Source organism: Pelophylax lessonae (assembly GCF_965119305.1).
Source record: "Pelophylax lessonae genome assembly, chromosome: 13".
NCBI lineage: Eukaryota > Metazoa > Chordata > Amphibia > Anura > Ranidae > Pelophylax > Pelophylax lessonae.
This window is the reverse complement of record NC_138780.1, coordinates 122,400,331-122,417,116: the sequence shown is the minus strand read 5'-3', so window position 1 is coordinate 122,417,116 and position 16,786 is coordinate 122,400,331. Positions and strand designations below refer to the sequence as shown.

The window sequence follows — 16,786 nt, the reverse complement described above, 5'->3', positions numbered from 1 at the left end:
AGGATGTCGGGGACAAGATTGCAGACCTACACAAGGCTGGAATGGGCTACAAGACCATCACCAAGCAGCTTGGTGAGAGGGTGACAACAGTTGGCATGATTATTTGCGAAAGGAGGAAACACAATTTCCCTCGGTTTTGGGCTCCATGCAAGATCTCACCTTTCAATGATCATGAAAATGGTGAGGAATCAGCCCAGAACTACACAAGAGAATCTTGTCAACAATCTCAAGGCAGTTGGGACCATAGCACCAAACAAACAATTGGTAACACACTATGCCGTAAAGGACTGAAATCCTGCAGCACCTGCAAGGTCCTCCTGCTCAAGAAAACATATCTACAGGCCTGTCTGAAATTCCTAATGAACATCTAAATGATCAAGAGGAGAACTGGGTTAAAGTGTTGTGGTCAGATGAGACCAAAATCAAATTCTTTGGCATCAACTCAACTGGCCATGTTTGGAGGAGGAGGAACGCTGCCTAAGACCCCAAGAACACCATCTCCACCGTCAAACATTGAGGTGGAAACATTATGCTTTGGGGTGTTTTTCTGCTAAGGGGACAGGATAACTTCACTGCATCAAAGGGACGATGGACAGGGTCATGTTCCATCAAATTATGGGTGAGAATCTCCTTCCCTCAGCCAGAGCATTAAAAATGGGTCGTGGATGGGTATTCCAGCATGACAATGACCCAGAAGCCATGGCAAAGGCAACAAAGAAGTGGCTTAAGAAGAAACACATTAAGGTCCTGGAGTAGCCTAGCCAGTCCCCAGACCTTAATCCCATAGAATATATGTGGCGAGAGCTGAAGGTTCGAGTTACCAAACATAAGCCTCGAAACCCTAATGACTTGAAGAGGATGTGCAAAGAGGAGTGGGACAAAATCCCTTCTGAGATGTGTGCAAACTTGGTGGCCAACTACAAGAAGCGTCTGGCCTCTGATTGGCAACAAGGGTTTTGCCACCATGTACTAAGTCATGTTTTGTAAAGGGATCAAATACTTATTTCACTCATTAAAATGCAAATCAATTTATAACTTTTTTGAAATGCGTTTTTCTGGATTTTTTTTCTTGTTATTCTGCCTCTCACTGTTAAAATAAATCTACCATTAAAATTATAGACTGATCATTTCTTTGTCAGTGGGCAAACGTACAAAATCAGCAGGGGTTTAAATACTTTTTTTTTACTCATTGTAGGAGGGTTACAAAAAGGCTAATGTTAGGAATACAGGAAGAGTTAGTGTGAGGATCAAAGTTAGGGTTATTTTGAGAGAGGTTTACAGTGAGGGTTTGTGTGATGGCTACTGTGAGGGTTACAATGAGAGTTAGTGTGAGTGTTCACATTAGGAATACAGAAAAGGTCCAGTGTAAGGGTTTTTAGGTTATAGGAAGTATTAGTGTTAGGATTGCTGAGAGGGTTAAGCTGATGGTTAGTGTTAGGGTTACAGGGAGGATTAATGTAAGGGGTTACAGAAAGGGTTAGTGTGAGGGTTAGGGATACAGAGAGTGTTAATATTAGCATTAAAGGGAGAGTTAATGTGATGGTTGTTGTAAGGGTTACAGTTATCAAGAGGATTAGTGTTAAAGGGATGGTTAGTTGAAGGGGGGCCTTGGTTCTTGGTTATGCTTTCTGCACCTGTAACTCTAAAGTGAGGGTTATTTTGATGGAGGGTTACGAGGAGGGCTTGTGTAATGGGTAATGTGAGGGCTACAGTGAGACTTAGTGGGAGAGGTAGTAATATGTTTACAAGAAGGGTTGGTTTGGGAGTAAGTGTAAAGGTACTCAGACTGGATACTGTGAGTGTTTGTTAGTATTAGAGATACAGAAAGGCTCTAGTGTAAGGGTTTGGGCTATAGGGAGCATTAGTGTTAATGTTACCAGGACATTTTTAATGTGATGATTAGTGTTGAGGTTACAGGGAGAGTTTAGTGTAAGAGTTAGGGTACAGGGGGATTAGTGTTGCAGGGATGGTTAATGTAAGGGGGGCCTTAGGGTAGGGTTCTGCTCTCTGTACTAGTAGTGAGAGCTACAAGGAGGGTTTCTGTGATGGTTAGTATGAGAGTTACAGTAAGGGGTAATGTCACATTTACAGGGAGGGTTGGTGTGAGAGAGTTAGTGTTAGGGTACATAGAGGGTTAGTATGAATGTTAGTATCAAGGAACAGGATGGGGCTAGTGTGAGGGCTTGGATTTAAGGGAGTATTAGTGTCAGGGTTACAGGGAGGGTAGTGTGATAGTGTTATGGTAGATTCTCACTCATCGCACAGTAATCATAAAATATTTTCTAGATTCAAGGACTTTGGCAAATATGTGCATTGATTCTATTTAACCATTATGCAGCATAATTTAGTCACACAGACCTTTTCCAATAGCACACTATGTGTGCTACATGTTTACCCCCCACCTGGGTATTCCTCTTATTCAAGTTCAAAAGCTCTAATGCATATGCCATACCTGTGGGACCACTATTGGGGGACTATATTTATAGTCTCCACTACTACAGTGATTGTGGCTATCTTCTAGGTCCCGTGTCATAATATCACCATGCCCGCCTCCCCACCTCATCCAGGAAAAGAACACCTTGCATTCATTAAGACAAATTCAAGGCGTTCTGTGAATGATACCTGTGCCGAACTGGCAACCCCCTGTGTTGGCAATCCCCTGCAACAAGACAGCCACTCGGCACAGGACATGGAAGACTGGAGCAAACACTGTAGTATCGGTGACTACTTTAGTGATTCTCCACTTTCACAGTGGTCCTTTAGGTATGGCATATGGATAATTACATTGGTCCAATCTGGAACAATGCAACTAATGCAACTACACATTAAATTCCTTACCTAGAATTCCAGTTTAAGTGATATTAAAAACGTGACTTTTTTTTTAGCCTGCTGATATAAAGACTCAGTGTGTAAATTGCTTCTTCATCTTGCAAGTTTTTTATTTCACTGCTTTAGTACACCCCTCCTTCCAGTTCTAGAGTAGCTCCTCTCCTTTGCAGGGTCCTCTGGCACCACCCTTGTGTGCACGCTCCTGGGATCAGACTACATGAAGAAATACTCATGGTGCCTGCACACACAGGCAACAGGAGAATACTACACAAGAGATTACTAGAAGCAAAAATGGCAGGAATGTTTGATGGCACAATGCATGGTGGGACTTGTAGTCTTGTTGAATCAATCAGTGGAATAATAGTGATGTTATTTGTGTGCTCTCCCTGTCAGGAAGTTTGGGAAAGCAGAATGCAGGAAACAGAAAGACGACAGTATATTCAGAAGAAAGTATGTGCTTTCGTACAGTTTATAAAGAAATTGTTGGTTATCCTGTAAGGTCAACAACATATTTACACTCTTTAATGCATGCTAATGACCCTTAAGGAATATCAAACTTGAGGAAATAAAACGTTATTGTAATTCAATATAAAATGAAACATTCCTGCTTTCAATGCAAATCCTTTTACTTTGGTTTCACACACAGTGTTTTATTCCATTTAAATGAAGCTATTAGTGATATTCACCTTGTTTTTCTTTGCCTTCATTTGTATTTTTCCTAAGAGGATCATCAGGGCCGGAGCTGGCTTCTGTTTATTGGCAGAAACCAAGCATTCAATGGCATTGTTGTATTGCTTGCGGAAGGACTGGACTAAGGCTTGCTGAACTGGTGAGGAACCTGATAAATAAATACATAATGTATGAGGCTCAGTATAAGACACTAGAGAAAATAGGATTTTGTTCTCACTGTAAAATCCTTTTATGGAAGAAAAAAGAAAAAAAAAACGATTTTCTCCCTCATCACTCATGCCTGAAGACAATCAGACAACCTAGGGTCATCTGAAAGCAGTCCAAACTGAAGGGCAGGCATACCTACACAATACAGGTGAACCAGCCAAATAGAAAAAAAGTAAAAGCAAAAGAAACCAAGGGCATTAAGCAGCTGCTTGCAAATCTTTACGATGAACCAGTATTTGCAGAGGGAGATATGACTTTCTCAAAACTTAAGCAGGCCATTAATTAATTGATTTTCTTTTGCTTGATTCCTCCATCAATGCTGGATGTGTTGATGGGGGAATCTAGAGATTTCCTTTCCTTCCACGCCTCCCGCAGTGCTCTTGTGTTCTGCCAGCAGGGGGGGGGGGCACAGTGGAGAATTCCTGTCTGCAAAACACAATGAATACTGCTAGTGGCTTTAGCCAGTGGCAGTAATCGCATACCAAAAATCCGGCAGGCTCAATGTACCCAAGTCGATCAATGGATCGACTTGGGAACAATTAGCCTGCCCATACATGGATCGAAATTTGGCTGGTTCAGGAGGGACTGTCTAAATTTCTATTCATGTATGGCCAGCTTTAGAGCATGTATGTAGAGAAAACCATGTTGCAGCCTGACATATCTGTTGTAAAAAAAAAACATAAAAAAACAAGGAACAATAACTGCCCTAGTGGAGCGCACTTTAAGAGAAAAGGAGGCACTATAAATCACTACTCAGATTATCTCATCCAATAATCTTTCATCGGAGAACCTTATTTAGGACAACCTGGAACAGCCAAAAAAAGGAATCAGTCTGTCTAAACGAAACAGTGAGTGAAAAGTAAACTGTCAGCCCTCACCACATCAAGGCAATGAAGAGAGATTTGCGTGAATTAATGCCATTCAAAGGAAAGGTAATACAATATAAACAGGGCTCCTTACAGGGCAATTATAATAACTTCTAGCAGAAGGCTACAGTACAGGATAACAAAGTCAAGGAAATGTTCTGAATAGGTGTAAACAGTGATCTTATTGACACCGACAATACAAGATTCAAATCCTATGGTTATACTGGGAGCTCAACAGGGGGAGCAATGAGTGCAACCCCTTGATTGAAAGTACAATTATTGAATTGGTTGAATCAATATTTAGCAAGAGGACTTTAAAAAAGAACATAGGCAGACACCTAACACTTAGGCCCCATGCACACGGGCGTTTTTAACGCCCCTGTAAACAGCGTCAGGCGTTTTCTTTTTGCAGCCTAAAAACGCCCCTCCATGTTATTCTATGGCCTCATGCACACTCAGACATTTTTGAGCTGTAAGTGGCCTAGGCGTTTTTAAGCTGCAACAAGAACCCACGACCTGCGGGTTCTGAGGACCAGCGTTAGAGCGTTAAAAACGCCTGACGCTGCTAAAAGCTGAATAACGTTGCTATAACGTGGCTTAACGTGCGTTAAGCCACGTTATACGTTTTTTTCTTCCATTCAAAATCAATGGTTCCCTATGGGAGCCTATTGATTTGAATGGAGGTCGCACCACAACACCGCAAGTCGGATCCGACTTGCGGGGCAACTTGCGCTGTGGGAATCTTGAGGGGGAACTCCACGCCAAAATGGGAAAAAAACGGCGTGGGGGGTCCCCCCCAAGGTTCCAAACCAGGCCCTTTGGGTCTGGTATGGAATTTGAGGGTAGCCCCATGCCGAAAAAACAGCGTGGGGTCCCCCCCAAAATCCATACCAGACCCTTATCCGAGCATGCAGCCCGGCAGGCCAGGAAAGGGGAGGGGACGAGCGAGCGGTCCCAGCCCCCCTGGACCACACCAGGCCACATGCCCTCAACATGGGGGGGTGTTGGTGCTTTGGGGCAGGAGGGGCTCTGCACCCCCCACCTCAAAGCACCTTGCCCCCATGTTGATGAGGACAAGGGCCTCATCCCCACAACCCTGGCCGGTGGTTGTGGGGGTCTGCGGGCAGGGGGCTCATACCGGACCCCCTCCCTATGTGAATGGGTATGGGGTACACTGTACCCCTACTCATTCACCACATAAAAGGCAGTGTATGGAAATAACGACAGGAGACGTTTTGGAAAGTTTGTTAAAAATCTTCATCCGACTCTTCTTGTCTTCTCCTCTCTGGGGTCTTCTCCTCTCCGGGGTCTTCTGCTCTTTTGCTGTCCGCTCTTCTGGTGTTCTTCTTTCCGGGGTCTTCTGCTCTTTTGCTGTCCCCTCTTCTGCTGTCCTCTCTTCTTTTGTTCTCCTCACCGGTCTTCTGCTCTTTTGCTGTCAGCTGTCGGCTCTTCTTCCTCCGGTCCTCCTCAGACGACGTCTCCGGTGATTATGCCGATCTCCGGTCTCTGCAGCTTATTATATAGCCATTAGGGGCGTGGCCCTGATGACATCATCGAGAGGCCCTGCCCCCTCATGTCACAGAAGACGCCATCTGTGACATGAGGGGGCGGGGCCTCCCGATGACGTCATCGGGGCCACGCCCCTAATGGCTATATAATAAGCTGCAGAGACCAGAGACCGGCATAATCATCGGAGACGTCGTCGGAGGAGGACCGGAGGAAGAAGAGCCGACAGCCGACAGCAAAAGAGCAGAAGACCGGAGTGGAGAAGAAAAGAAGAGAGGACAGCAGAAGAGGGGACAGCAAAAGAGCAGAAGACCCCGGAGAGAAGAACACAAGAAGGGCGGACAGCAAAAGAGCAGAAGACCCCGGAGAGGAGAAGACAAGGAGAGCGGACAGCAGAAGACCCCGGAGAGGAGAGGAGAAGACAAGAAGAGCCGGATGAAGATTTTTAATAAACTTTCCAAAACGTCTCCTGTCCTTATTTCCATACACTGCCTTTTATGTGGTGAATGAGTAGGGGTACAGTGTACCCCATACCCATTCACATAGGGAGGGGGTCTGGGATCTGGGGGGCCCCCTTGTTAAAGGGGGCTTCCAGATTCCGATGAGCCCCCTGCCCGCAGACCCCCACAACCACCGGCCAGGGTTGTGGGGATGAGGCCCTTGTCCTCATCAACATGGGGGCAAGGTGCTTTGAGGTGGGGGGTGCAGAGCTCCCCCTGCCTCAAAGCACCAACACCCCCCCATGTTGAGGGCATGTGGCCTGGTGTGGTCCAGGGGGGGTGGGGCCGCTCGCTCGTCCCCTCCCCTTTCCTGGCCTGCCGGGCTGCATGCTCGGATAAGGGTCTGGTATGGATTTTGGGGGGGACCCCACGCCGTTTTTTTGGCATGGGGCTACCCTCAAATTCCATACCAGACCCGAAGGGCCTTGTTTGGAACCTTGGGGGGAACCCCCACGCCGTTTTTTTCCCATTTTGGCGTGGAGTTCCCCCTCAAGATTCTCACAGCGCAAGTCGCCCCGCAAGTCGGATCCGACTTGCGGTGTTGCGGTGCGACCTCCATTCAAATCAATAGGCTTCCATAGGGAACCATTGATTTTGAATGGAAGAAAAAAAAACGCTGCTAAAAGCAACGTGGCAAAACGTGCAATAACGCCAATGGAAAAAGCTACTGAAAGCACGTTTTTACAGCTGCTTTTTCCGGCGTCAGAACTAACTTTGACGTACGTTTTTTCTAACGCCCCGTATGCATGGGGCCTTAATGTTACTAAGGACCAAGTGTTGTTCTACCCCCAGCTGAAGGAAAGAATAAACACAGCCCATCGAAAAGGCATATGGGAAAAACCTCACAGACTTGTGCCAGTGAAAATATGTTTTCAATGTTTGATAAGAAATTATGCGTGAGGTAGATTCACAATCTTTATGCATTTTCTGGATAACAAATTTGAAATGTCTCTGTTTTTAGGAACCTGGGTTTTAAAAAACCAGGCCATTAAACCCAGTGACTGGAAAAACAGGGTGGAAGATTGACCCTAATGGTAAGAGACCTATTCGATCTAGTAACAGATGAATGGGGTGGAGTTACCACCTTCTCCAAAGCCAATTCAGAGAAAAGACCAGAATGCCCTCGGTATTGATCCAATAATATAAGGCATAAATCAGGGCACACTGATCCCAAAGTGCCATCAAGGCATCCATTGAATCTGCCAGAAGACTCTGCATCCTGGAGACAAATCTGTCCTGTTTTTGTTGGGCCAAGGAACTATCAGATCCACAACCAGCATCCCCCAACACAGACATTATGTCCCAGAACACCTCCTGATGAAGAAACAATTCCCCCCAAATCCAACCTCGTTCTGCTGAGAAAATCTGCTTACCAGTTTTTGCCTTGGAAATTTGAATCATGGAAATTATTAAAACATTAAACTCTGCCCAAGAAAGGATAGACTTTACCCCTGACACTGGCCCAATATTTTCAGTGTCCCCCGGTAATCGATGCTAGTCACAACTGTGTCTTTGTCCTATTGAACCCAGACCAAAAGACTGATCAGGAGAGGGGTCCAATGAAGTAACAACAGATGAGGAGCTTATAATTCCAGAAGGTTGATTGGAAGTTTACATTCCTCCAACAACCCAGAACAGTCAGATGATCCAGAACTTAGTCCCAACCCAGAAGGCTAGCATCCATTGTAAAAAATCTTCCAAAATACACAAAGAAAAAAACCTTCCCTTTGACAATGCCAGGGACAGAAGCCACTATGGTTTCAGGATGTAAAAGGATGAAATTGTTTTAGCAGTTTTGAAAACTTCTCCAGGGGCAAGAGGGCCTTTACCTGAAAGGTATCCAGACGAAAACCCAAGTAAGTTACGTGAAAAATCTAAAAATAATTTTTTAAGGTTCAGGATCTATCTGAAGTCTTTCAAGGTCTGTATCCTGATTGACGCATTACAGTCCAAGGCCAGAGAGGCCAGATTTTCCAGGTATCCGATGACTGGAATACCTTGAGACAAAGAAGACCCAGTACTTATGTGAGGTACTTTGTGAATACCCTTGTGACCAAGGAAGGGAAGGGCCACAAACTGATAGTGATTGTCGTAGAAAGTGAAGAAGTTATAGATGTCCTAGAAAGATGGGAATGCATAAATACGCATTCTTCATGTCGATGGATGCTAAGAAGTCTCCTGGTGAAAGGAGGATATAACTGACCAAATGGATTCCATCCAAAACCTTTAAGGACGTATGAAGGCATTGAGATCCTTTTTTATCCAGGATGGGACAAATGCTGCATTTGGATTTCAGAACAGTACACAGGTTTTGAAAAAGTCTTGACATTTTTCAGTTGGAGCAATAAGAATGGTAGCCTAGGGGTTTACCAAATCCCTAAATGGCTTAAAGAAGAGTAGCCTGACCTTTTTGAAATATGGGAAGATGCAAAACTCCACCTTCCACACCTATGTGTCAGCTATGTGAGCATCCCAAATCTCCACAAAAGCCGTTAGGCCTTGTTATGTTTATCCCACAAAACCTGAAATAGGCCTAAAACCTCACAGATGTTCTAACCTTTCTACATCTATGGTAAACCTAAAAAAGGTTGAAAACCTACATAAAAACAGAATGCAATGCTTTGCAAATCTCATGAACCCATATTTTATTCACAAAAGAAAATATAAAACATATAAAATGTTTAAACTGAGAACATGTAGCATTTTAACCTCCCTGACAGTCTGATTATGTCCAGATTTCTGTGCTAAAAGCGGTACATTCTTTTGCATGGAAATCTGTTGTTTTACATTTTAAAACTCACCTTCCCCTGCGATGCCCTGCCATCCTCCCCCGCCATCTCCCTCTGCCATCCTTCCGCTGTGTGCTCGGCAGATGCCGGCACCTGTCTTCCTGTTCCTTTCCCTGTGAGCGCTGCAAAGCAGGGAGTTGGAACCGGCGGCAATTTTAAAAATGTAAATACACTAAATGACACGATACAAAGTTGTGATCCTAACAGATTACACTGTATCATGCCATTTCACCACAGGATTGCACCTGGTGACTTTCCAGTGCCCTGCCTGTGCTTTTCCAGTACTTTGTGCCGGGAAAATTGAGAACGACCATGGCATCCAAAAAGCGTTCTTTTTGCGCAAAAGCGCTTTTAGACGAACTGGAAAACAGCGACAGCGAAACTTAGTTACTTTAAGAACTGACCAATAGCGAATCGTGGGAAAATTCATCATCAGGTACAGAAAGTGACGACAGGGACGATTCTGATGTCTCTTTCTGGCACATAGCTTAGTTGAAAATTCTGAAGAATCATTTGATATACTTCCCAATGTCCACAAGCTATGTGCCAGAAAGAGACATCAGAATCGTCGCTGTCGTCACTTTCCGTACCTGATGACGAATTTTCCACCGAATCGCTATCGCTCAGTTCTTCAAGTAACTCAGTTTCGCTGTCGCTGTTTTCCAGTTCGTCTAAAAGTGCTTTTGCGCAAAAAGAACGCTTTTTGGACGCCATGGTCGTTCAAAATTTTGCAGACACAAAGCACTGGAAAAGCACAGGCAGGGCACCGGAAAAGTCACCAGGTGCAATCCTGTGCTGAAATGGCATGACACAGTGTAATCCGTTAGGATCACAGCTTTGTATCATGTCATTTGTGTATTTACACTTTTGAATTTGCCACCGGTTCCACCCCCCCTGCGTCACAACGCTTGCAGGGAAGGGAACCAGAGGGCAAATGCCGGCAATCCGCCATGCACAGAGGGGGGAGAGAGTGAGAGGACAGCGGGGAGGACGGTGGGGAGGACAGTGGGGGATCGCAGGGAAGACGAGTAACATTCTGGAGATATCCCGAGTGTGGCTCGGGGGTTACCGCTTTTGGTACTGAAAGTTAACCCCAAGCCACACTCGGGAATACCGCCAGGGAGGTTAAGAAAAGAAAAAAAGTTAATTTTAACATTGATAGCAGCAACATGTCTCAAAAAGTTGGGGTAGGGCCATGTTTCCCACAGTGTAGCACCTCTTCTTCTTTTCACAACACTCTGTACAACACAAAAGAACCAAGAGGAGGGACTTTAAAGGTGCCAAATATTACCTTGAGGAAAGCACACACAACTTAAATATAAAAGAAATACAATAATGTTATGTATTTCTTTTATATTTAAGTTGTGCGTGCTTTCCTCAAGGAAATACAGTATTTGGCAGGGACATCCTAAAACATTTAATGTGAAAATGGCTTAATGTAGCCTAACGTGTAATAAAGTGCCTAAACCTTAATCAATTGCCCTGAAACTTTGTGCAGCCTAAGTTTTTAACATTCCTAATCTATTCTAGAAGTTTGATGTATTTTGGTCTTACACGAGGCAAACTAGGGATATAAAGCTTGTTTTTTGGGTAGCTTAATGTGGCTTAACGTACAAAAAAGAGTTTAGATGTTACATAATTTCCCCCAAACTTCATACAATAGAAGACTCTCTCTATGCAAACATATTCTGAAAATCAGTTCATTTGGTAAATCACACCAAACATTATTCACAATAAACATTTTTTTTTTACAATCCTAAAACATTTAATGTGAACAGCTTAATGTAAAAAGAGCTTAACATACCATAATGTACCTAAACCTCAATCAATTGTCTTGAAATTTTGCACAACCTAAGTTCTCAACTCCCCAAACCTATCCTAGAAGTTTAATGGGTTTTGGTCTTCCACAAGGCAAACTGGGGACATTAAGCTTGTTTTTTTGGGTAGCTTAATGTGGCTTAATGTACAAAAAAGAGTTTAGATGTTAACCAATTTTCCCCAAAATTCCCACAATAGAAGACTCTAGCTATGCCAACATATTCTAAAAAAAATTCAGCTCATTTGGTATATCACACTAAACACTATTCACATGAAACAATTTTTTTACAATCCTAAAACATTTATGAACAGCTTAATGTAAAAAAAAGCTATAGCAAGCTGCTTGCTGTGGGGGCACTGGATAGTAGGGAGGGGCCAGGAGAGCTAAAGCGGGACCCGAGAAAAGAAAAATCCGGACTGCCCTGTGCAAAAGTAACTGCACAGAGCAGGTAATTAAAACATGTTTTTAATAAAAATATTTTGGAAAAAAAAATAAAAAACATGTTTATTATATTTAGAGAGAAAAAAATCGAGACTTTACAATCACTTTAACCACTTAAGCCCCGGAAGATTTTACCCCCTTCCTGACCAGGGGGTTTTTTGCGATTTTTTTACTGCGTGACTTTAACGGACAATTGCGCGGTCATGCGACGCTGTACCTAAAAGAATTTGACGTCCTTTTTTTCCCACAAACAGAGCTTTCTTTTGGTGGTATTTGATCACCTGTGCGATTTTTTGATCACGCGCTATAAACAAAAAAAGAGCCTAAATTTTGCAAAAATAACAATATTTTTCACATTTTTTATACGAAATTCCCAAAAAAAAATGTAAAAATCAAAATTTTTTAACATTTTCGGCCAATTTGTTTTATGCTACATATGTTTGGTAAAAAAAAAAAAAATCGCAAAAAGCGTATTTTGATTGGTTTGTGCAAAAGTTATCGCGTTTACTAACAAAGGGAAAGATTTTTGTCATTTTTGGTGTTTTTTTTTAATGAGTAATGGCGGCGATCTGCGATTTTTTTTGCGGGACTGCGACATTGCGGCGGACAGATTGGACCCCTAACTGACATTTTTGACACTTTTGGGGTTACCAGTGACATTACTGCAGTAATCAGTGCTATACATATGCACTGTTACTGTAAAAATGACACTGGCAGGGAAGGGGTTAACTGTATTGGAGAGGGAGGGGTTAAGTGTGTCCTAGGGGCGTGCTTCTAACTGTGATGGGACATGGCTACTACTGTAAAAACAGAGATCAACGGTCCTACATAGTAGAACCGTCTGATCTCCATTTTTGCACAGGGGAGAATGACAGGCGGCTTGTTTACATTAGCCGCCTGCCTTTCTCCCTCTCTACCAATGATCGCCTTGTGACCGGCGGACCCGCTATTGGCTCACAAGCCGGTGACAGGCTAGTGACGTATATATACGTCACTTTGCCTGGCCAGGGCTAACTGCCGCAGTATATGTACTTGCGGCGGTCGGCAAGAGGTTAATGTAAAAAGAGCCTAATGTACCCAGTCCTGCCAGTATTCTAGAGGATTAGGGTACACACAGTGCAAGATCTGTGTCTCAGTGACTTTTAAAATGCTATTTCACACAAAGAATTATTGTTTCCCAGATATTGCAATGTGAATTTGTTAAGGGGACAGTTTAGACATAAATAGAGTAGGGTAGGAGAAGCAGTAAAAGAAGCCCATCAATTGTGCTGAAGTGCTCATATGCTAAAGTGGAAGTAAACCCATCTATTTACTAGTTTCAAAAAACAGTTAGGCCCCTTTCACACATGTCCGATCCTGTCTGTTCCGTTTTCTGCTCAGCGGGGGATCGATCCACCAATCCCCCGCTGAGCAGGCGGATGACAGCTCTATGTGCGGAGACGGACGTGTCAGATCCCCACTCTCCTCTATGGGGGAATCGGGGATCCGCCAGACGGATGGAAAATATGGTTTCCATCCGTCCGGATTCGACGGACAGGATAGAATCGGATGTCAGCGGACATGTCTCCGCTGACATCCGCTGCCCCATAGAGATGCATGTGGCATCCATTGAGATCCACCTGAAAAATTGACAGGCGGATCTGAACGGTCCGCATGTGTGAAAGGGGCCTTACATTTCCGGCACGTGACGAAAATGTAACTGTTATATTGGTTGTGCTCTCTACCAACTGTCAAACCATCCAATGGCTGGTGTCATAATTTGATCACACGAGCAGCATTATGGCAGTTGAAGATTAAACATAGGCAAAGATGGCAGCTTCCTTGGCTGAAAAAGATAGGAGGGTTTATTTCCACTTAACAAAGGGACATGCTGATAGGAGGAAAGAGCAGAGTGACAGAGAGATAAACTGATCAGTGGCTCAGCTTCTCCTTCACAGTCCAGTTATAGACTAAGGGAGGGATAAGACCTTTATTGTTACGTAACTTTAGTAGGAAAAAGGCAGGTCACCAGTCTTGCCAAATAGGTAGGCAGAGCTCTTTAAACTTCAGGACTGGACGAACAGAAGTACAAATAATTTGGAAGGTAAAACAGCTCCCTTATATATATATATATATATATATATATATATATATATATATATATTGTAGAGGTACATTTTTCTCTGTACATTTGCAGAAAACATTTGCAACGTTAATGATAACACTGCCTACCTTGAGTCATCTCAGCTGCGTGGCAAATGCAGAAGCTGGCAAGATCATATCTCTTCATCTCATACAGATACTGTCCCCTGCAAGAGACAGACATTGTAATCGCTAATGACCAACATGACCTTTATTTGTTAATATCGGCAGAGTCATAATGAAATGTGACCTTTCCCAACTGATTATGCTGGCTGTACCCTGTGGCTCTCATTACAACAAAATATATATAAAAAAGATAATTATCTATTTTTTACATGATTTACAGCAACCTTATGGGAGAAAAAAAAATAAACTTTTGACCTTTTCTATGTGTCTAATTCTGATGTTTATTTTCAAAAATAAGCAAAATCAAACACATTTGTTGAAATCTGCTTTCTAGTTCATATTATTATAATACTCCAGTTTTTATTTTATGCACGCATAACAGCTAGTGATATCACTTCTCCTTCCTCAATTTGAAACCTCTGCTGATAAATCAAAAATTTTTTTTTTTACAAATTATTTTTTCTTTTATTATTAAACATATAGACAAAACAAGTAATTACAACTACAGTACATTACTCTGCACAAGAATTATCCATACATACAAACACACCCAAAAAAAAAAAAAAAAGTTAATTAATTTGGGGGAAGAGGGGACGGGAATATCAACAGAACAAGATTCGAGGGAAAGGAAAAAAAAAAAAATAAAGAAAAAAAGGAATTCCTGTTTCTATCATTGTAGAGCAGGTGACATTGACACCCCTACCACATCAATCCAGGCTGACCATACTTTATCAAATTTTTTCGGGCAGTTCCTACTACCATATGTAAAACGGTAGAATGGAAGTGTCTTAGTAACGGCGGCTATCCAAGTTGACCGGGTGGGAGACTCAGGCAGCTTCCATCGCAGAAGGATTTCTCTCCTGGCATAAAACAGGGCATACGCGATGCACATTTTAGCATATTTATCCCCAACCACTTCTGTAAGATTGCACAATAAAGTTACCTTTGGGTCAAAAGGAATCATAGTATCAAAAATTTCCCCAATAGTGTCTGTCACTGCTTTCCAAAAGGATACCAGCTCAGGGCACGACCAAACAAAGTGTAAAAAAGTGCCAATTTCATGCCCACATCTAGTGCAAGAGGGATCATTCATAGGGTATATCCTAGCAAGACGTTGAGGGGTGTAATATGCTCTATGTAAAAATTTTAGTTGTATAAATCTATCCCTGGCCGCTATCATTGAAGGGATGTAAGTATTAACTGTGTTCTCCCAGTCTTCAATTGTCAAGTCTGGAATGTCCTCCTTCCATTTATTATAAGTTTTTTCAAGAGGGTGACTATGGTCTGTTGAAAGTATAAAATATATAGCAGAGAGAGTTTTCCCTATAACCTTAAAAGTTAACATTTTCTCCAAGGGGTCCGATTCCAAGACGACCGGGTCTTGGAACTGAGCCCGCATAGCATGGCTAAACTGCCGGTAACGAAATTCCATAGTGCTAGGCAGTGAATACATAAACTGAAGGACCTCAAACCCTGGGAGTCTTCCATCTTTAATAACATGTTTCATAGTCACAATCCCTTTGGCGGCCCATACCTGGGGATCAGGCAGTTGATACAAATGTGATAAATTAGGATTTCCCCACAACGGAGTGTGGGGGGATATATATAAGGGTTTATTATATATCGCCCGTGCCCGAGTCCATATCCGCAGCACCGTCTTCATCGGACTGGTAATCTGAGGATGTGCCCGTTCACCCCGAAAAACAAGATTACTAAGAGCCGCATAGGATCCCAATAGTGTTGCTTCTAGTGTCACTGCGGAGTTAAACTTGGGCTGGGAGAACCACCACCGGACCGTCACCAGTACAGCAGCCCAGAAATACAGTTTGAAGTTAGGAAACGCTAAACCCCCTCTCGCAAGTGGGAGATACAACGTATGCCTTGCAACTCGTGGAATGCGGCCGGCCCATACAAAAGTTGTTACCATACTGTCTAATCTCGAAAAAAAGGTTTTAGACATATCAATAGGGGAATTACGAAAAAAATACAAAAACTTCGGAAGGTAGTTCATTTTTAATAAGTTAATTCTGCCTACCGGTGATAAGAGAAGCATTCGCCACGACGCACACCTCTTATTTCATTGTAAAACTAAGGGTTCAATGTTATCTTGCTGATAAACATCCAATGTTGGACCCACTTTGATGCCAAAATACACCATATCCTGTACCCATTTCAGCGGTGTCTGAGTATCAATTAAAGGGACCGATGGATGTAATGGAAAGAGGACAGACTTAGACCAATTAATACGTATGCCTGAAAAGCGACCAAAGATATCAAATAATTGTAGGGCCCTATGTAATGAGGTAGAAGCATCAGCCAAATAAATCAAAGTGTCGTCTGCATATAAGGACAGTTTCTCCTCAATAACACCCACTTTAATGCCACGGACCTGTGGGTCCGAACGCAACATAATCGCGAGTGGCTCCAGGGCCAAGGCAAACAAGGCCGGAGATAACGGACATCCCTGTCGGGTACCCCTCAGTAAGGGGATTTTATCCGACAGGGATGAGTTAGTACGGACCCTAGCAGTGGGGTTACCATAAAGGAGCTTAATCCATGACACAAACTTAGGGCCAAACCCAAAGTTGGTTAAGATCTTCCAAAGAAATGGCCACTCAACAGAGTCAAATGCTTTCTCGGCGTCGAGGGAGGCCACCACACCTGCCCCCTCCCCCGACGCCAAAGCCATGTGTGTAAACAGTCTCCGGATATTAATATCCGTACCCCGTTCGGGTATAAAACCGGTTTGGTCCGGATGGATCAAGTCTACAATAACAGTACTAAGTCGAGTGGCCAAAATCTTTGAAAGAATCTTCCCATCTACATTTAATAAAGAGATAGGTCTATATGATGAACATAATGATGGATCCTTCCCCGGTTTAGGGATCACCA

At 43.2% G+C, this 16,786-nt stretch overlaps 1 protein-coding gene across 1 annotated transcript in view; it reads right to left on the bottom strand.

Moving 5' to 3' along the window:
• LOC309543424 (tetratricopeptide repeat protein 6-like) overlaps nucleotides 1-13,970 on the bottom strand; it is a 122,741-nt gene extending 108,771 nt beyond the window's left edge. The window contains 2 exon segments of the mRNA XM_082242898.1: nucleotides 3,516-3,667; nucleotides 13,859-13,970. Of these exon segments, the coding sequence (XP_082099024.1) occupies nucleotides 3,516-3,667; nucleotides 13,859-13,952 (246 nt within the window). The 5' untranslated portion in view covers nucleotides 13,953-13,970.
• Nucleotides 13,971-16,786: the final 2,816 nt, after the last annotated feature.